The sequence below is a fragment of the Caloenas nicobarica genome, chromosome 3, assembly GCF_036013445.1.
Source record: "Caloenas nicobarica isolate bCalNic1 chromosome 3, bCalNic1.hap1, whole genome shotgun sequence".
In the NCBI taxonomy this organism is placed as follows: Eukaryota; Metazoa; Chordata; class Aves; order Columbiformes; family Columbidae; genus Caloenas; species Caloenas nicobarica.
Window position 1 is genome coordinate 111,678,942 of NC_088247.1, and position 22,651 is coordinate 111,701,592.

At 41.2% G+C, this 22,651-nt stretch overlaps 1 protein-coding gene across 1 annotated transcript in view; it reads right to left on the reverse strand.

Moving 5' to 3' along the window:
* WDPCP (WD repeat containing planar cell polarity effector) overlaps positions 1 to 22,651 on the reverse strand; it is a 151,030-nt gene that overhangs the window by 7,122 nt on the left and 121,257 nt on the right. Inside the window, 1 exon segment of the mRNA XM_065631513.1 lies at positions 2,386 to 2,521. Coding sequence (XP_065487585.1) covers positions 2,386 to 2,521 — 136 coding nt within the window.

A 22,651-nucleotide genomic window follows, 5' to 3' on the forward strand; every position in this document is an offset into this window, starting at 1 on the left:
TTTAGGTTCACATGTTGGATCAGTTTAAAGAAAATTCCTCAAGTGCTACATAAATCTATCCATTATAAACTATGTCCTCTGCTGATGTCTCAGATTAGGTAGACAAATCTCTAGTATAGAATAGAATAGAATAGAATAGAATAGAATAGAATAGAATAGAATAGAATAGAAGACTGTTTCAGCTGGAAAGTACCTACAATGATCGTCTAGTCCAACTGCATGACCACTTCAGGGCTGAGTAAAAGTTAAAGCATTTTGGCAAATTTCATCCCAATAATTACAGCGCAATCCTGCAATCTTGGTCAGTGAGATGAAACATTGCAATGACTACAAACTGAGAATGTCCCTATTTATGTAGGCTCCTAACACTCAAATCCTTCCTTTCTTTATGCAAATTTCTTCATATTAAGAAGTCTGATGCAGACTTGGCAGCAGATGTATTACAGAAAACAAATGCTGTGGAACTGGAGGGAAAACATAGCCCACAGTTACATACTTGTAACTGTCTGTGGGGGTTTTTTTAAGCACAGAGAAGAGGTTGTTGGAGTCCCCTATGCCTCATCAGGTGACCCTCCCAGCCAGTTGGCATTGTCACATGCAGTGCCTTTAAAACTCACATTCACGTTGGCTGTGGCCAGCCCAGGGAGCCATGGAGAAGTTTTTTTTTCACAGCTCTCTGCAAGACACAACCAAAAGCTCTGGATGCTCCTGGAGGAGGTCAGTTGCAAGCGCTTGGTGTCGGCAGGTGGAGGAGCTGGTCGTGTGGGTGGGGAGCTTCTTTTACACTCACCAACACAGCAAGAGGCAAACAAAAGCCTTGAGAAATCCCAGTAGTTTATGCAGCTCTGGCAATTGCAAGGAGCCGCTTGTGAGGTTCAGCAACTTCTGGTGACCCACCTGGGCAGGCACAGGCAAAAATGGTCAAGCCAGGTAGCCCGGGAGTAGGAGTAAAGTTGAACTCTGCATCTCTCTCCTCAGACACCTGACGAAGGGAGACGTGGGACTGCCAGAGATATGTGAGTCATAGCAACCTCCAAGAGGGAAAAGGTGAGCTGAAGGGAGGATAGCGTGTTTACACCTTGGCATTAGAGGCATGTTGGGATTAGTCTCTTCTCTAGTGCTCTGCTGAAGGAGCTCCTTTTATTGGAGCACTTGGAAAGTCCTCTGCAGTCAACGCAGTCACCAGCATGATCTTACTGTCTTAATTACTTGCCCATATCAATACGGTGATATCTCCATCCCGAAAGTTAAGACAGAAGAATTGTGCACTATATTTTTAAAAGCAAGCCTCATCTCTAAATCCATTAGATATCTCTGAAAGCTTTGGACAGTGTTCTGTATCCTAAAAGTTGTAGGCTATGTATTTCATTAGTGGTGTGCAGCTGGTATAATGGATATTATATCTAATACTGCAAAAGTTCAATCTCTTCATGTGAGTAAAGACAGAAAACTAGGTAATATACAGATTTCCAGAAGGAGAAAGAAATATATTCCTTGCCCACACAAAGAGTGTTCAGCACAGTTATATACAAATGGTTAGGATCATTTGTCAATGTGGAAGTTTGATGTTTTACTCACACTAGATTTACTAAAAATGTTCCTACATGGAGTAGGCATAGAAAAAAAAATTACATCTACATAGTCACTGAGAACAAAATAATTGTTTCTTTTCTATCAAGAATGCATGAAGAAAAATAAGAGAAAGAAAAGCTTTTTTAATCTTTCAGAAGAGCTGCTTCATTCTAATTTCCTATCCATTGCAAAGTGGTGTGCTGGTTCACTAGCAAAAAAAGTATTGAAAAAAATGCAGTTGTCAGACCTGTTGTTTCTCTCCTGCTAGGTGAATTTTAAGTTCTAATCAACTTCGGATGAAAGGCACTCTTGAAGGATCATCCCAGGGATTTTGATCCCAGGCTAGTGATGAACTTACAAAAATCTGCAAAGATCACGTTAGGCTTTTAAAAGTTCTGTTTATCACCTGTAGCTGTTAATTTGCTGCATTTCCGTTGCTGTATTTCTCTCTTCTGCACATTCATCAAGGAAGGCTGCATTCGCCCAAATGGTGTAATTTGAAAACGGTTGTGGTAGTGCATGGTAAATGCTCACAAACCGTCTATGATTCTGCAGATTGCCTTGTGTTCTGAGTTTTTCTTAGTTCCTGCCTAGTGTCTTAATGTTTTGTTGTGTTTACAGTCATGATGCAGGTGACAACTGAGGTTGTCAGGAAAGTTCAGAATATCAAACATACATTTCAAAAGTATTTTAGGTAATTGTTGCCCCCTCCCTTCCATATTCCATTATTGAAATACAGGATTTTCCTTGGCCTTAAGAAACATTTGTGATAGCCACACAAGTTGCCTGTGTGCCCTTTCCTGCGCTGCTCACCTGCGGGAGCAGCTCTGTGCTGGTGGTCTGGCGGCCGGACCCGGAGCAGACAGGTCACGCTCTCCTCCGTGCTCAGAAGATCGGTCAACGAAACCTTCATGAGATGTGTCTTCTTTGTCTGGCTGCCCCAGAAGTTCTGTTAAAATGAATCAAGATACGATATCAGGCTTACTTAATTTAAAAGTACCAATCAAGTTGCCAGCTGTTTACCTTAGCTGCCAATAAGGACATGGGTGTTCCGTCTTGCAAGGGCTCAAATCCAATGGAGAACTATACACTTATTCAACTTTCACTCTTGACTTTTTCCCTTGAAAAGGAAGCCAAGTAGCTAATGACCAGCAACAATAACACACCCAAGAGTTTTTGGAAGGGAGGGAGTAAGTGTGTGTTGGTTTTAGTTAGCCTTCTCTAAATTGCCAACTACAGAAGGTCTAGCTGGCTGCTAAAGGCTGCTGTGTGTGAGTATTTCACTGTTGCCATATGGATTAAAGTCTTATCATTTGGACTGTTCCCCCACAAGGCTATGTGTAGCTCCTTCTTTTAAAAATAAAGACTTGACTTAGCTTTGTTTCAAAATATTTTGGTTCACAATCAAGATCTGAAGTCTTTAAGTAGGTGAAGGAGAGGCCTCCAATTCCCAAGTTCCAGTCTGAGCAATTCGGGGAAAGAAATTTTTTGAAATACTTGAACCACTTAAAAATATAAAAGAAGAATTGCATATTCTAGGTGTGAGACTTAAAATAAATAAATAAATAAATTAATCAACCCCCAGGCTAGCAGAATTTGCATTAAGAAAAAAAATCCTGTTACAGAGAAAGACTTTAAAAGTTTTTTCTCAAAATTGTAAGACCCTTTTGCATGTTTTTTTAAAATCCTGTTTTTCTCCCCTTGTTCTCTGCCTTCCTAGATCCTGTATAAGCTAATCTGCAGGATACCCATGGCAACACTGTGGGCAGTGTGGAGGATATAATGCTCTCGTGAGCGCTGCCATACTGCTAGTTTACATTTTGGCTGGAGACCCAGAATGCTCACTGGCTTAGGAGGGCAAATCTACTTGTGAGCATTTCTGAACCTCTGAGTCCTAAAAAGCTAATGCCGCACGATTGCTGCTGACCAATTCTACAATGCATGCTACCTAAATATTATTAGCATCTGTGGTGTGAGAAAGGGTGAAGTGTGGCAACCAATTTGGCTTTCTCAGGTAACTGATATTCTCTGCCTGTGCTGCCATTTCCCACATGTGGAGAAACATGTGTGGGAAAACAGCCAAGTCGGTCAGGGGCAAGACACCTCCAAGCATGCACAACACTTTACAATAAATAAAGGAGCTAAACTGGCCCTGGTACAATTTCTCTACCTTGAAGAAAAAAATCCAAAGAATAAAAGGAGGGGAGCATAAAGGTGTACGAGCAATGCTCTGTGTCTAGGAAACTCAACTCAAGGGCAAGGAAAGTAGGTTTCTCTGGAAATCTCTTCTTGGAGCCTGTTGCAGAGTGAGAAGCCAAGAGAAGGAGGGGACCAATACGGAAAACTTAAAAAGATACAGGAGAAACTGCTTTTGGTGTGCGTGAAGAACTCCACAAAACGGCTTAAATAAAATTCCTATTGAGGTGTGTCTAGGCAAAACCCACGGCAGCTCTCATGGGACAAACTGACAGCTCTCACTGCCAAGCTTCCACCTGCAAACTGAGTCTTTGGTCCTGAAGAGCCTCTATCTTCACTTGGCCTTACCTTTTAAGGAGGGAAATGTTAAATCTTTTAGTTTTCTAAATGTCAAAGCTAAGACGTACAGTGTGAGTCAAGCTGATGTAATTATTTTTTTTTTTCTCTTTACACCTACTCAGTAATGTCTAAGGCCTACTCAACTTACCCCCCTAGAGTTACAAACTTTCACCAATATATGATGTCCATGGCTTCTCCTCAGACATCACTCCTGAGGCTGACCTAGCTCCAAGGAGCAGTGGCATTTCAGGGTGTAAAACCCTGAGAGATGCTGAGAGAGGAGTGCGTGTTGAAAAATGAAACAAAATTGGATTGGGCAGCTTTGTCTTGATCTCTTTCCATCATACTAATAATTTGCATTTTCTTGTACCTGCTGAGAGCCAGATCTGAATAAATCACAGCCCTCTGATGTCAGTCACTGCAGTGTAACCCATGCTTGTGCTCTGGGTAGGACCTAGCAGTTTTATAATGTGGAGTGGGCTACAATTTGGATGTATCCAGTTCTCATGTGGCATATTTCTAATATATGAATACTATGAGCAATTATAACCATGACCACCGACTTTGATATTTTGCACTGTGGATGCAGCACAGCTATACCTTGTTAAATAACGCCACTGGATCCATAGGAACCTCATGGAAAACAGAGCAGTCTGTCATATGCAAGCATACGTGTGGCCAAAACTGGGGTTTGAGAGGGGTTCTTACCCATGCGAATGCAAATAGATTTTTTTGCTCTTTCATATCTAAATTAAGTATCTGGAACTGACCTCAAGATAGGCGGATCGAACCCATTCTGGTCTGGGTATACAGCTGCAGTGTTGCAGTAGAACGTTAGATAGGATCAGATGCCAGAAGTGGTTGAAAGCCACAAAAATATCAGATATGAGCTCTAGAGTAAAGAAATAAACGTTTTTGTTGTGGGACATTGGACTGTGTTCCCTGTGAGAAGAGCTACAGCAGGAAAAGCAAATGGGCAAAGAATACTGTTTAAACAACACAGTCCTTCCCAAACCAGAGGCAAATATCCCACATTTAATTAAAAAGAGAAGGATTTTGGCAACAGTGCCATAAAGGTGGGATGGGGTGGTGGTCCTCACATCTAGATGAGGGCTCTGGCTTGGGTTTGGTGCATAATGAAGACTTGACTTAGGTGCAACTTGTGATACCTCCAACGCTAGCACAAAGATTTCGTATTCAGGTAATCTGGGATTTTACTTTGTCTTATTGCACAATAAACTTTCTGGTTTTAATTCTAACCTAGTATTTGCTTATCATGTTAGGATCCGGGGATTTGAATCTGAATTTGAATTTTAAAAACTCAAGAGTTGGTATTGCGGCTAACGTTGTTTCATCATTGAAGTCATTTATCAGATGCAATAATATGAACTATGTTGTGCTAAAAATCTTAATCTACAGTCCCATTTGTCATGATCAATATTAGGACAATGTTGTACACACACAATCGCAGAGTGAACATTCTGCATTTCCAAAATTTGCTGATAGCCGCTATTGCTACACCTAGCGCCTGTCTGAAATAGCCAAATACGTTTCTTTACAAGTCCACTACAAGTTCTCCTACGGTTTAATAAGCAGGATGCTGTCTGAACACGGTACACAGGCGGTTAGATCTCACGTCTTCCCTGCTCATATATGTGTCATTATATAAACGTGTCTATTCTCTTTCAGATCTGTGTCTGCAAATCAGAAGCTGTTGCCATTCTCCAGTATCTTCCACTAGACTTTCAGGTATAAAAAATGTATTTTAAAACATGCGATCCCATGGTAAAATGAAAATCTTCCTTTAATATTGTTTGCAAAATTGACAGCTCTACTTAACAGAAGCCGTTAAATTATTTACAAAGTAGCAGCTGCTCTTGTAAAAATACAGACTTTTTTGGGCATGAAAAATAAACTAGTTGATAAGCAAGAGATAAGTCATTTGACTTCTTCTTTGTGTGCCTGGCATGGCATGCAGAGCCAATTCTGTGCAATCTGATGTTTACAGAGCAATCATAATGTACGACCTCCTTAGGCAACAGGGACACAAGAAGCCTTTAAAACGCTGAAGCAAGCATTTAATCAGAACTCTTCATGCTGATCTTTGAAAAATTCAATAAGTTCAAAAAATGTAACTCCTTCTAAAGATAAAATATCAGTTTTTGCTTCAGGAGTTGCAAATGTATCCCAATGAACTCCCAGTGAACTACTGAGACTTCAGACATACTGCTCTTTTTTTTTTTTTTTTTAAAAAAAAGAAGCAAATAGTAGATTTTTTCTGAAAGAAACAAATCAAAGGTCTGAAGAAATGCAAATGGTTAAGCAAAGCAAGCACTGTAAAACAGTTTAGTAATAACCCAAACAATCACGCTTCTTTTTTTTTAGGCATTTAAACATTTTTTTTAACCTGAATAGCTATTTCCATGTTAGTATGTTAATATCTCCTTTTAGTATGTATTAACTTTTTAAAAAATTGTTTATTTTATTTTAATTTTTTATTTTGATCTGTTGAAATCAAGCTCTCATGCTTTTATGAGGTTGGTTGGTATGTTTGTTTGTTTCTTTTAAAGTAAATAACTGCTGCAGAAGGCGTGAGATTGAGCATTATCTCATGCATTATCAAGTTCCTCCACCTTAAGTCTACTCCAGGTTTTCTCAAACTACATGAAGATATTTCTAAAGCCACTGGGTAAAATTCTTTTGGTATCAAAATCAGTGCGAACTGCCATTGCTCACTTGAGTGCGGCCAGCTCTTTTTTTCTGGCTACAATTGTTTTCCTGAAAATGTCTTTCTAAATAAACAGATTCTAATAAAGTTATTTAGTTTCAACAAATTCCTGCAGGGAAACCACACAGCTTTGGTTGTGTGTGTGTAAAAATATAACTCTAAACTTCTCTTGGTTTTTTTGGTCTAGTTTTCCATGGCTTCTTATTTTTAGATTATTTTTGTGTTGTTTTGTTAATTCCCGGTGCTGCCATGTTTTCATTTGTCAACTATAAATTACCAAAATATTGTTTTTCTAGTACTTTTAAAACTCACTGAGAACAGCTCTTACTGCTGAGAGAGCTGGAAAAGGTACATTAAATCAAACCATCTCCCATTTGTGTTGTAATTTAACAATTTGATACCTGAGAAGATAAGGCACTTGAATCACTACTAAGCAGAAGCAACCCTTAACGGTAGCATAACGTCATTATTTCACTAGTTGGATATTAGGCGTATTAACAGCAGCAGCAAAACTGTTTCAGTGTGTGTGCCAGGAAATTTAAGAATTAAAAATAAAACTTATGTGATAAAACTAAAGAAATAGTTAAAATTTTTTACTGTAGACAGTTATATTTCACTTAGCAGTCCTCTGCAGCTTGCAGTGAAACCTGGCTTTAAAACTTTCTGCGTATGGAAAAGCCAAGTCTTTACTGGCTGAGATTTCAATCTCTACTACTCATTTGCTCTGCTAGAATCATACACAAAATAAAGCTAACCACTACATAGGCTGAGTAGTTCATTTTATATCTCCCTGGAGCCTAAGTAATCAGGTGCCTTAGGAACTACCCTGGCAGTGTCAATATTATTTAATTTAAAAAAAAAAAAAAAAAGAAAAAAAAGGTGTGTCTTACAGGGTGATCCAGATGTGGTAGTACCAAGCTGTGATGGATCGCCAGCTGAAACAGACTGAATAACCAAGGATTTGCTTCAATTCCAGGTCCCTTCACTTCAAAGGCTTGACTAGTGTCCCAGCAATAGAGATCTTGCACCTCTAGATTTTATCGGGTTGCCCGAACCGTGTGAAGCTTGCCTTGTAATCTTGGCAGCAGGCGAGCGGTTCTCCTCTCGGCTGCTGATGCATATGAACGAGCTGGAGTGCCAAGACACGAGATGAGCAACCTAAGGCTGCTGTTGTTCAGTAATTATAGCAGGCACAGGAGGGAGGACATTCCTGGTGACTGGGCATTTGCTTTGTTTGGTAAGCGGTACTTCAGACCATGCCCTTTTTTTTTTTTTTTCATTTTAAGTGATTATCTAGAATTACCTGTTCTAAAGGAAAGCTGGGCAAAAGCTGCTGATGAGCAGAGACATTGTTTGGGGTGAAGGCTGCAGCAGGTGAAAATATGGGTGTGTGCTCCAGAGCATCTCGGCAAAAGCATTCAGGGAAGACCTGATTATTCTTACGTGATGCTCTAGAGACTCGGCAGAGGCAAACACGCCTCCGGCATTGCAAGCCTCAACCCACAACGGGCAAGGCAGGCGCTGCCGAACTTGCGTGTTCCTTCAGCTGCTCTTCGTGACGCCCGTGTACGGGGCACACCCTCTGCTTGGCTCTTCCAGGCCAAGGACCCGGCGTCTCTGCTCCCCTCCAGGCATCCCGAGCAGGGAGATGTGCTGGTCAGATCGAGGCAGGTAGTCTCAGGGGAGAAGAAAACCATTCCAGGGGGTTAATTGAAAGAGAAATACATCTGCAAACACAAGACGCAAAATGGGAGCCTGCAAATAAACGCTGCCAGCTGGAAGCTGGCCAAACTGATACAGCAGAAAAGAAATTGAAGGTTAAATGTTTTGGATGCTGAAGGCTTGGAGTTCAAAGAGGAGCTCATGGAAACTCCCAGCCGCCAAGTCCACACAAAGAGGCTCTAGGCAAACACAAGCCTTTCTGCAGGACAGCTTTATCCCAAACAGAGTTTCCAAAAGGAATGGTTCAGACGAATGTTTAAGGGATATCTTTTAGCACCTGCGAGTTCTTGTGCAAGGGAAGATGATGCCTACAGGTGAGCTATGGCTGAGGGGCAGAAGGACTTGCTTTCCATAGGGAAATGGATGAGGAATGCATCTGCCCACATTGGGTTGGAAGAATCATGTGTAGCTGTGGATGTATTTTTGTTGCTTGGTAGAAAGAGGCAGAAAGGAGCTGCTCGTCCAGGCCACAAGGTGAGGGAAACCAGGGCCAGGCTGAAGGTCACTCTGCCTTCCCTGGAGCAACAGCTCCTGACATCAGGAGGGAGGTACCATACCTGATGGGAACACAGTTTTCACCAGACTGAGGGACTGCAATCAGAAACTCCAGCCTAAATCTCGGGGTTAAAGCACCATTAGAAGGGTGCTCCCTTTTCCAAAAAAACTCTCTGTTCCAGATCTGCATGGGCTACTGCTTTCTACGCAGTGGATCGGGAGTAGCAAAGCTGCCTTTTTCCACTGGACCAGGAAGCTGAACTCAAAACAGAGGATGGGACCACTGGTGATGAGTCCCTGGCACACTCTCTGTGCCAGGTCTTTCTGGTACTTTTGGAGAAGGACCCTGTGTTTCCAGCACTGACCCTCCCCTAGGGGCTGCACGACAAGACCACCTTGGTCTTCAGACAGCCTTTTCTTTAATCAGCTGAGGTCAGAGTCCTTTATAAATGAGGTCTGCATTGTTATCCCGTGCTACAGTGTGGTACGAGAGTGGCATGAGTGATGGCAAGGCACAGCTGCATGACAGTAAGGCTCTTAGTGCAAGAATTATGTTTACAGGTGGGAAAGTCTTAGTCTTAGTATCGATGCTTTTTGAGCAGGTGCATAACTACACCGTAGCACTGGAGCAAGGCTAGAGTTCAAGAGTTAGCTGATTGTATCTGTCTCAAAAAGGAATTGCCTCAGACCAGTTAATTTGTCAAGATAACGAATTGCAGCAATTCTCCTCGTTTGGAGCTGGGCCACTAACATGGATCTGAACTGTATTTAAACTCTTGATGACAGAGACTGAAAAATATACTGCAATACTGGAGGTACAGGCTGCTAAAGTAAAACTGTGTGTACAGCTGGAGCTGAGAGGCAGCAAGGCCGTGTGAGTACACATCCTGCATATCCCTTAGACATGAGGAAATTCCCTGGGGCATTGACTCTGGTGCCTGGACAGGCAGAGATCATCTTGAATCTTTGGGAGTGATTTAGATCCAAAAAGGATAATATAGTACCCAATGAGTCTCGATTTCTGGAATAAGAGAACACAAGCAGGATTTTTACCTCCCTCCTTCCAAAAAAAGAAACAGACCACAAAAGTACAGATTTTAAGTTATTGGAGGTTTTCTAGCAGCCACAAGAAAAAACCCCTCTGTGGGCCTGATGCTGTGATTCCCATGACACACCATTCTCCCAAGCCCCAGGTCTCTTCTGTGCAGCAGTAGACATGAACAAGTTTGGAGGAGAGGAAAAGCAGAAGAAAGCTTCAGTAAAAATGGAGGCTTAGCCCAGTGACTGTCCTCTGTGTATGCTGAAAGTGAAGTAGATAGCACCAGGTAAAATGAAATTATGTGTGTTCTTGTGCCAGACCTTCTCCTCTGGCTGCCAGGCATTCCTTACCCCACAAGAGAAACGTGGACTAGAATATATCCTGTACCTCGACTCAGGCAAACTGAAAAGAAATGGGGCTGAGCAATACTGTCCCTGATGGACGCTCCAGACATGCTTAGGTTGGGGAGCAGGACCAGCTTTCCCTGGGCTTCACTGGAGTGCTCCTCCAAAGAAGGCAGAACAAAGCCTCTGCTGCTACTGGCATCTCCTACGAGTGGAGTAGGACACATTGAAGTCTCTTCCACTTCTGCTCTAGCAGTGCTTTTTGGTATTAGAAAAAGCAGGAATGTTTTCAGAAATTATTTCATGCTGCTACGTTAAGTAGAAATAATGCCAGGTAAAGACAGAGAAGTATGCAAGACCTTTTACAAGGACAACCTTACTCTCACCTTGCATTGGCACACCCTCTCTGGGAAAAGGATGTACAAAACAAAATGGGTTGTTGATGACTGTGCGACTATGTCAGTGCCTTAAAAAGCATCAACATGAGAAATTAGCCAGGCAGCTCATTTCAGAACATCTCTGCTGAACGGTCTACTTAGGAATGAAATTACTTTCTTTCGTATGTTATTCAGAGTAATCATTCTCTACCTGTAAGTACACTTAATTTAGAAAAGCAAAATGGCTTTTATTTTGGAATAAGTGCATCCACAGGCAGAGTTCTTTCAAAATAGCTAATCTGGTTATTGTCACATGTAAACAAGCCCTTATAAATTGATGGGGATGGTAAAGAACTCGTGAAGGTATGGCCCAGAACTTCTTACTCAATTTGCAAGCACTTACTTAGACCTATCTTCCTCAAGGCTAATATGATGATCAACAAAGCTTACAGAGAGACAGGTTCAATTTAAACAACGTCGTTTGAAACATATGTTTGAAAAAGAAATGAGCTTTTGAAAATTGCCTCCTCCTGTTGTCCCCTCAAGTTCTAAGTCTACCGTGCTTGAGTTGATCCTCGCTTTTAAATACCACAGTCAAGTGGTAACCTGACGTTTGGTAGATCTCAGAAGTGTTGATTGCCCACAAGGCTGGGTCTAAGGCTGGTATGGGCTGGAGATGAAGTGCGTGCAGCCACTTCTAGAACAAGTGAGTGACTGATAAAGGGTAACGTTACGTTGCTTGTGGCTAGATTCTTGGCTTTGGCTGCAGTACAAATGTCTTGCTGCGCGCAGATTGCAAAGAAAGGCTTAAATGTTATGGTAGAAAATTCTAGAAAGAACAGGTATTTGCAGGTGGGTGATGTCATCTTGTGCCATATGTAGGGTGCTTATCTGTTTTTCTTTCCAAGACTTTTCTGCTGCTGGAGTGCTCTTGGGAAAGAAAGGGCCATCTCAGACTGGAAACCTGGGCTGAGGTTGCTCTGACTGTGTTTGTGGTGACTTAGTGCGTGTGTCCACACAGCATGGCAGCAGCAAGAGCTATGCGGGAGATGAAAAGTGACCTAGATCAGCACCCCTAATTCCTGCAGCTGTGCTAGTTGCTCCGTCCTGTGTAAGTGCAATGTGAACCAATACCAGTCATGTTAGAGACTGACCTTGTTTTCTTGGAGAAACCTGTGTAAAAATGGGTATAACAACACTCTTGACACTTACCTCACAGGATGTTGTGAAGCTTAATGTGGCAAAAACATTTTGAGATCCTTAGATGAAAGATGGTTTTATAAATGCAAATTATAATAATTACAGCTAGTAACCACCATCAACTACCGAAACAATTAATTCAGGTTGCCACAGGCCATCACAGAAATGTGTGCAAAGAGGCATCAGTCATTTAATGACATATGTTGCGTGAGAACTCAAAGCCTTAAAAACGCTGTAAACACAGGAAAAAACTAGACACTTGGGGCTTGCCCTGCTGGGTACAGTTGGTGGAAGTTTCCTCTATCGCTTCCATCATTCCCGTGTTTGCATTGTGACTCGTCCCCAAGGAGAAGAGCCCACCTTAAAGATTGCATCAGTGTGACTGCTGTAAGTCCCTACGATTTTTATATTGAACATTGTAAGGAAACTGAAAATGACTGCAAATAGCTTGGCTCACAAAAGTCGAGAAATATATCTCTGTTTTTTGTTAATTCTCCCTCCCACTCCCCCAGCCCAGCCCAGCCCAGCCCACTTATAGCACCACAGAATAGACTTTGGCTACAGGGTATTATCCAGCTGACTTTCCAAGGGCGAAAACAAAAGCTAAGCAATCAAGATGTGTCTGGCCAAATACTTAAAGGCCCAGTGCACACATTTAGTTGACAACTGACTGAAATCTGAACCATTTTGCTCAGCCTTTCTTGTTGCTTCAAAACCGATTTGGGCTTAAATAGCTAAAACCTACAGGTGTTCTAATGCTCTCCCTTGTCAGCTGAACAGCCTCATCAGACATGGTCTGAGGATGCGGTCAGACTGGAAGAGAGATCCAAAGACCCCACAGGTGAATCCCAAAGAGCAGGCGAGCCCACCTGTGCCCCTCAGGCTTATTTCACTGCTTGCCTTGAAAGACAAAAATTCAGAAGAGTAGCAGTTATTAAGCATCCAAGTTACCAAAGCAATTAGGCTAAATGCACTGCAGCTAGAAATTTAAGCAATGCACTGAATTTAATTTGAGAATTCATGGTAACAGGACTGAAACCTTTAACATTTAACCTAGCAGCAAATTAAATCAGCTTTCTGATCATGTGAAAAATTCTATGCTATTGAAGTTTGAAAGTGTGAAGCACACACTTATTAAAAGGAGGTTTTTTTACTTTTTCTTTTAATGAAGAAAAACTTCGGACCAGTTAGTTGCCTAATCCAAATAATGGAGAAACGGGAATACCATCTGTAAATAAAGCCCCAATTACAAAACAGTATTGCTTTCTGGCTTCTGCCAGACTAATGTGCTCATAGTCAGTGGGTTTCAAGGAAAAAAAAAATGCTACTCATGCTGCAGGGTTTTATAGACTAAATTTACTCTGATACCAATGAGCGTAATACCTGAAGGGTTTAACAGATGCTACCTTTCCATGTACCAACATTGAAAATGCTTATGTTTTTTCAGTCCCTTTAAAAATACTGATTTTCTATAATACTTTTTGTGCTTTAAGAATTGGAATACTAAGTTGGGAATTTCTTGGATAAGTTTACATAAAACGAGGGCCAAGTTTTTATGGGGTCTGTGTTGTGTGTGCGTATCTACATGGAAAATTTGCAACAGTGGTGCAATGTATAGAAAACATGCTATTTTAAACCTACAAATGACACAACTTTATTGTGATGTGTAAATATGCAAGTTGTGTGTTTCCACACACATGCACATAAATATAGGCACACAATATGTATACTGACATCCTGTTGCTACGTTCTCTTAATGACACTTATATGGTGCTCTGTTCAATGTCTCTTGGCCAAATCCTACAATATGAGATAAAACCTGGACGCATTTTCTAAATGCACCTCAAGGCACTAGGACATAAAAGCAGTTGGGGTATTAGAGCATGTCTTGTTCTAGCCATCTCTGGAGCACCCTGACTGACACTTTACAATTTACAAGAAAGGTGTGGCTAATAAAGCCACTGGAGCAGATATAAAGGCAGGCTCTCCCTGATAGGCATTTGTGGCCCATCACTCACCTGCTCCAGCGCTTTGCTGCACAGACTTGCCGATAACCACCAGCACATTCTGTGGTTCAGGTGCCCAAAGGCCTTAAAAGCCCATGTGACCACATCGGCATCTGAAAACCCCAACTGATGGGCTGACACTTTCCTTCCCACCCCTTACCATTAGGAGGGGGGAAACGTAAAGCTTTGGAAAACAGACACACTGTGCTTTGTGCGTCTTTTCAGAGGAGAAATGAGACCTTGTAGAAACAGCGTGTTTTTCATTCCCAGGATATTCCTTGCACTCTTTGGCAAGATCTTCATCTGACTGGCATCCCTCAAGTACAGAGTGGCATGAATACCCGGGTGGTTTTGTTTTTAAAACCTCACAAAGGTAGTTTACAGTATACGCTGCCTTCTGCAAACAGAAATACTTTCTCCCTGCCTATTTAAATGAACTCCATCAGCAGGAACAGCGGCTGTGGATGCTGCTTGGGAAGCTCAGAGCCCTAGAGAGATCTGTGGGCAGTTCCTGGCTGCTGAAGGTAACCATGAGGAAAGGTTATGGGAAGGAAAGCAAAGAGCTGATGCCTGATGCTAAGAAAAAAAATATCACTGTGGCTCCTGCTGGAGTCCCCCCACCCCCCATTTCATTCCCTTTTTTGCTCCTCATTGAAGTACGCAACAGGAGTTTGGAGATAAGATTCTGTCTCAGACAGATGCTTACCTTTTTAGAATTTTTTTTCTTTTTTTTTTTTAAGAGAAGGTAATTAACCTAGACTGCATGCTCTGATATCTGTTGAAAACAGCATTACTTCTCAGCCACTCCTTTCATCACTTAAAGTGCATTTCGTATCAATTGAAAGCAATTAATGTTCAATAGGGAAAGTTTGCCCTTACAAAGCATCCTTCCACATTCCTGCATTGCCTTCACCATCTTCTTCTTTCCTTACGTACCACCATCAGTTCTCACCCATAGATGTCTCCTATCCAGCTGGTTCCTGCTGTGTCCCCGTAGTCCTTCCTTACAGCCTGATCTGGCTGCCTGTGCCCCTCCTCTGTCTTCGGGTGGAAAGTCTTACTTCCACTTTGTGTTTTGTGGGGCATTTTTGGACTGGCTTAGGCTGCAGGTAGGAACTCAGCCCTTTGCAGGGAGAAGGGATCAGTCAGAGAGAAACTGTCACCATGATTCTTTCTGATCCGCTAAGAGCCACTTGAAGCAATATTCCCTCTGCAAGAACGGCGCTCATTTTAAAGCAGGCTTATAGCTCGCCGCCACTTTCAGGTCTATTTTACTAATGATTTTGCCTCAAAATCAGCAAAATTACCTCCAGACCGTCCTAAACTAATGCTGCGTGAGAATGCCATGTAAGCAGGTTGTGCCTGGACCTTGAGCCTCTACTTACACCTCCCCTGGGGTCCCGATGGATCAGGGGGTACAGCCAGCTACAGTGGTCACTGCTGGGGTTTTCCAGAACTTCTAGCCCACCTGTTCCCTTTGTATCACACAAAAGGAAAGAAACCTAGTCTGAAATGACATGTGAAAATAAGAAGCTCTTTCTGAAGTCAAAATAGATGTGTAAGATAGCAAGAACTTTAAAATTCCCACTAGTACCAACATACAGAAAGGTTTAATCACTGCTATTTAAAATGCTACAAAGCGAAAAACAGTTAGGGTGCAAGTAAACTAAAGCATAGGAATCAGCTTTCTATGCAAGCTGAGTAGCATAAGGAGTGGAAGAACATTATTGTGGCTAATCTTAATATGAAAATGGACAAGGATTACTTCATGATCTTGTATTAGCAGGTGGCCAAAGCCATTTAATCAGGCATCTTTTCTATTCCGAATTCCTATAATTATCTGTTATAAAGGCAAGGTCAAACTGGCACAAGATCTTTCTTTCCCCACCCTCAACTTGAAGGGAGGCAAGGCTAGCAAATTTTGGAAGTCTTTGCCCTCACAAAAAGAACTGCAGCTATCCAGCTTGGGGAATTGTAGCAGAGATGGTACCTGAGGATCCTTGCCCAGGCTGGGATTACTCCAGGCTGAGCAGTTCATGCTCAGGACTAACCACTCCTGTGTCATGCAGTTACTAGAAAGCTGGAAGTAGCTAAAAGAAAAGCCAGCATGTTTAGATGCTTATCACAGCATCGTGGTGCTACTCAAGATTTAATCTATCAATATAGAAAAAAACCACCTCAAACTTAAGCAATGCTCACAATCTCTTCCATCTCAAAGGTGAAAAGAGGAAGGCAAAGCTGAATCCAAATGATCTTGCACAACAGATTCCCTGATCCTCGTGAAGGCCAAGTTGATTTAACCATTATGTTGACCTGACCTAAATCTGATTAAAGTTAATGGTGGAAACATTTGCAGTTCCAAACATCAGGGAAAAAATGTTATCCTACTAGTACTTGAGGTATTCTCAATACTTGAGGCAACTGGAGAATATTTTTAAAATTAATTTTCTTCTGAAAATACCTTTTCCCCTCAAAACTGATTTTTATTTAAAAACTATACTAACTTTCAAACTCTCATGTAACCAAGAATGTTTTGCTACCTTTGCCATCTCATTTTGGGAAGTGCCCAAAACTTTGCTTAAAAGTAATTCCAAACTCCTTAATAGATGTCATATTTTTACTATTTTTTCATTATGTGTACCAATCACACACCAAAACAAGGTAGCATTTTAGACACAAAAAGTTCCTTTGAAACTGTTTTTTAAGATTTTATAACCTTTACCTCTGAATGAGCAGAACTTTTAGTTGTTTTTCTAATACAACATTTTAACCAACTTGTCTGGGACCCATCTATAAGCATCAACATCAACAGGCATCAACTTACATGGGTAATTTAACACCTGCATATGGGCAAAGCAGTTTACCTCCTGCAGACTGCAAATTACTAATAGTATTGACTGTTTCTTTTGTCCCAAAATAAGGTGTCAGATCAGTGTGTGCAGAAGCTCTTGTGCTGATTTTGTAAATATTACACTTCTTTGACAATTGCAGCACCAAGAACCTGAGACACGCTGAATGAAATGCAAACAGACTTCTCTTGTTAGTAAATAACTTTAATTAGGTGATGGAAAAACCTGAGATGTTTCTTGCTTTCTTCAACCTCCTCCTTCCTCTCAGTTGCACGTTGTATTTTCCCTGAGACAAAAATGAGAAGTTTAGGATGGGGTGGCATCCCTGCACGCCCTGGACTAGCATTTGTATCATGGTTGTTGTCACACTGACACCTAATGGCAGACACGAACTAAAGTAAATACAGCTGATTTCCCAGGCGTGTGTTTTCACCTTATGTTGTAAAAATTCCTTCAAATTATAGAAAACAAGTGAGCTTAGAAAACGGGCTTCACCTGATTGTGTGGTTAACCTCTGGGAGGGCAGCGCTGGGAACACGACACTGGCAGGGACAAGCTGCGGGCACAGTGCTGGATTATCACAAGAGCAGGGGCTGTGGCACGAGGCTCAGCTGCTGCTGGAAGGACGCGCAGCCCGTCACAGAGAGCTCATGCAGTTCCCAAAGGAAAACAAAAGGCTAAAATGAGCCGGCCAAAGTAATCCAGTAGGTTGGTGATGGCTGGAAAGGTCTAATTTCGTCCAGCCTTTGACTTGTTGTGTTGTTTCTGATCGCAACGCGTGAGCAGCAAAGCTCTCAGACACACAAGGGAATAGGTTGGAGGAGCAGTGTAGTTGATAATAATATATGAAAACAAGGCGCTGACTAAAGCTTATGCTTTAGTCAACTCTGTTTACTACAGTGATCAGAGTGGAGTGCTGTGGTCCTAATTCTTGCCTTACGTACCTAAGAAGCAACAGCAATGCAGTCAGCAGGACAACCTGGGCTTACATTGCAGCAGACTATGCCCACGTAGGCTCCATACCCGTGAGCTAAACTTCTCACCATTTGGTGGCTAAAAGCAAGGGCCTAAGGTGAGCACTTTGTAGCTATTTTTCTTTGGCCACAATGCATCCTATGCAATAAAAGAAATAATTAACTGTAGCCATAGCCTTTTATCTAGTTAATAAAAGTTCGTATTATTTAGGCAGAGGTGTGGTGAAGTTTAGCAATTAACTTCAAATGATGATTCTGGAGAAGTTTAGACTGGGTCCCAAATCTTTCCTTCCATGGGTTACATGGCATAGTCAGAGGGTGAGCTCGTGTGAGGCTCCTGGTGGTTCATGAGCAGAAAAGCTTCCAGGTGATGACAGATCAAGTCCTGGGGTTATTCTGCAAGGTCTGAGGGACAGCCTCAGAATCTGCTCTTCACCTGATGCACTTCAGATGTATATGGATATCTCCAGGGGAGATTTCAGCAGTAAGAACATTTTAAACACAATTCTACAGGAAATAATGTTGTCTTCCATGTTCCTTTACATTGAAAATTTTTAATCTATCAGTTAAGTGGTTAATCCATGGGAGCTAATTTACATGAGAACTATACCCTGACTTTTAACCGATCTTGTGGTATGCAAGGACTCAAAGCTGTGTTCAGAGCCATCAATGGTGAAGGATAGCAAGCAAGTCCTTGTAACTCCTGCCACTGGTTCCTCATGAGAAGTCAGGCTGAGCTCATGAGAAGACAGGGCTGGTGGAGTCAGGCACAGCAAGCCTGACATCAAACATAGCCTTGCAAACACATTTGAAAGGGATCACTTTAAATATGGGCAAGAGATGATCACCATACATGTTTATCAGCTATCACTAATGACATATTTTCATCATATTTTGCCATTTCATAATATGAACATTGCAGAGATAACCAATCCTGCCTCACAATCTATTTTTATGACTGAATTTTACAGTTGGAAATCTAGCATGATTCTGGACTTCTGGTATCTTGAACGTTGTGAAAACTATTATTGAAGGGCAGATATTATTCACACATGAGTTCAGGAGTTGCAGCAGTCTCATGGCACTGGGATTTAAAGTAAAAAGAAGCCTTGATGCAGACTAACCATCAGGAAAGATATTTAGGGAAAAGATATATCAAATAGCTGGAATGAAATACAGAGCGTATGTAGAGGGAAGAAAAGAGTCATTAATCCTGGATGTACTTACTGCCTTGTATTAGGCACTGTTGATCAGTTTTTCACCAACACTTTTCTTAAACAGTCCATTTCTTTTCTTCTGGCCAAGTTTGACACTTTAGAAAGTGCCAGTCTGACAACAGCGATGGGTGCAAAACTTAGTCTTGGACGCTGCTAAGCTTTTCCCTACAGCTTTCACCAGCAATATCCTGATTAGAATGTCACCAGCCTTGAGACGGGATTTTAACAGGGAACTAGATTTTGTTAGGCTGAAAGCATTCACCAGGAACTGACCTGGGGTCATCAAACACCTTCGCTTTTGTTGCAGGAGTTTTTCAGGGGTGAACTGTCAAGCAGTCTCTTGTGCAGGAGTCTTTGGAGGCCTCAACCTCTGATTTTGCCCCGGGCAATTCCATGGTATGCCCACTTAAGAGCCTGTGGTGTGGCTGGGGAGTGTACTGAAAGAGGCAGTAATAAATAAATAGTCCAACATTTTTGTTTGTTTGTTTGATAAGAAACCAGATGTTCAAAATTCTCATATTTACAAGAGTTGGTCCTTCTGAGCGCAGGAATTCACAGCCTTCTCCTGATGTTGACTATGTTGTAACTGATTGCTACTTCTAAAACTGACCTGCACGAGGAATATTTGGTGATAATTATTTGGCAGGCCACTATAAAAAGACTTAATGTTGAAATATTACAAACATTAAATTGACACCTCATGTCAGCCCATCATTATACCTCTTTTCAATTCCTCCGCTGTCGTGCCACTGACGTGATGAATTGCAGCCTGTCACATCACATTATGTTACGCAGAACAAACAGGACGAAACACATACCAACTGCCACGCAAATATGTGTTTGCCAACTCTTTTGAGTGCGTAGAAATGCAATCGGCAAATTCCCCATCACAAAACTAGAGGCTCAAGGATGGCTCTAGGGTGCGTGAGACAAACGTGCCTCTGAAACACCGTGAACATACAGACACGCAGCTCTCATCCAGCTACAGCAATTATGAAAGCATCTCCTGCTGTGATCATTTCTTGCTCCTTCAGAAAAAAAAAAAAAAGCAGCAGCGGATTGTGTGGCTGCTGCTGTCATGCAGCAAAAAATAAGTACGTAATAATTAATCCAGCACTTGTGTTCAGATTTGGAGCTATTTTTATGACTGGCTAGATTTTGGCTGTGTATGTGTAAATACAACACCCACTTATGTACACACACACGTGCACACTGTAAGATGTGTGAATATACATTCTGTGGCTTTTAACTGCAGCCTTTCAGCCTACGTGTGGGCCTTTTGAAGCTAATGGGAGATTTACCAGGGGCTTTTTCACAGAGCTGTAGGCAAGACTGGAATCCAGAACATATGAATATTATACTATAATGATACAGTGTAAATCATATAGTTTGACCTACAGTGAATTAGAGGCCATTAAATTTCGTGCAGGTATCCTACACCAAGCCAGAAAAACTTGTGTTTGACTAATGCATAAATTGTATTTGGCTAAAACCTATTTCCCAGAAAGGTATTCATTTAGTCTCTATGTAGACACTTTCCCTGCATCAATTTCTTTGATAGTTTGTTTCAACAGTTATTTTAACTTTTATTTAAATTGACTTCAGTCTATAGAGTCAGTGCTGAGAAGACAAATTCCTACTTAAATTCCTAGCTATAATGTCAATGGATACCTGAATACTGACTTGCTTCTCTTCACTTCAATGCCATGCCATGGGCATCCCTTCAGGATCTTTTATGCTGAACTGTTCTTTACCATATAACATCCTCGCCCAAGGAATAACTCTGTGAATTGTTTTCACTTTTGTAACTTACTTCTTGATATGTTGCCATGGAAAATAAGTTGTTTGCTTGGTAATTAGTATTATCCATTTGTTATTGTCTATGTGCAAATCTGAAATGAGAGACTTTACATACCTTGCAATAACCTAGTTGTTAATAGAATAAATACAGATCATACACAGACAACGCCTTTCCATTTCCAGAATTCGGAAATAATGTAATATTTTTGTTTATAAACCAGTCATAGTATGTGGCTATATATATAAAAAAATTAACTCCCTAAAGCTGGCTCTTCCAGTTACTGATTTTTCTTTTCTTTTCTTTTTTTTTTTTCCTACTCAACACATCATTTAAAATTAAGGCAAAAAAATGGTTAATCTATGACTTCTTGGTAAAACTTTTCATATTAAATAGGGCATAATTTTACTGCTGACAGATATTACATAATATGTGGATCATTAAAATGAAAATATTAAGGAGAACAGTGTCTTTATTACAGGCATATACTGGTGCTTTTTAAATCAGGTTCTGTAGTGGTCAAGAATGTCATGATAAAGAAGGGGAACAAATGGGATGCCATGATTATTCTAAAGCTTGACACAAAACTATAAATCTCTTTCGAGTGAAGATACACAGATCTTTGTGTAGTCCTCTGCAGCTAAGCAAGCCAGCTAGCCTTTGATGTACTTATAATTATTAGGGGCTGAGGATTATGTCTTTAGGCAAAGCTGTCTAGCAGTGGGAAGGTATAGATCAAAACTGACATCACGACACAAGCAAGTGGAGAGGTGAGATGAGGTGGAGCCAAAAACAGTTTGGCATTACTATAGACCTTAAGTAAAACAAATGACTCCACTTCGTGAAAAGAACACAAGGAGGGAAGCAATTAGTGCCTGTAACCTCTAGGTAGAGTAAAACCCCCACTACTAGTCGGAAAATGAAAAATGTAATTAACAAAAAGCTAAACATCCCAATAGACAAAAAGATTCAGCAGCTCCACTTAGTTATACGGGAACGATTTGTTACACTCCCAATGAGACAGGTATGCCAGGCCATGAATTCAGAACTACCCCTGCAAGAGGCTTCCACACTACGAGCACTGGGTGCCACCTGCTTCTCTTGAAACCAGAGGACTCAAGGAGGCTACATCAAGAAGAGCATCCTTCCAAACGAGGCTCTTTATCATTTTTTGGTAGACAGCAGGTGTTCTGGTAATGCCAGGTCTACAATTCAGCTTGTAACTTGCTAAAATCCCCATCCAAAGCCCGCTGAAGGTGGCGGAAATCTTTTCACTGTGTTTAGGGGGCTCTATATCAAATGCTGTGTGTGGCTTGATATGTGCCAGAGAGTGTACACATGAGCACAGTTAAATCATTTGAAACTGCTATGGATCTTCAAAGACACTCATCTTGTGTGGCACGAAAAAAAAAAAAGTGCTTGTGAAAACTTAATTTCTTGCCATAGATTAACTGCCAATCATACTTAAAAAACATTTTTCATTAAAAATGTTTTTCTGGTTCTCTGGGGAAAAAGTCACATTATTAGAAAAATAAAACCAAAAGATTTGATTCCAGAGATTTTGATTGACTTAAACTGAAAATTTAAATAAATAAAAAGGAGATCTAACACTTACACTGGAGGGAGCAAAGCTCAAAAAAATTGTAGCATAAACAGGTGTCCCCCAAGATTTTCCAGATCACAGTTCATCTCTGCACTGGATAATACCTTGTAAACATGCCATAAACATGTTATGCAGGGAAATAAAAATCATGCCACAAAATAGACGGCTAAGACTCTCAATTAACTTGAAACT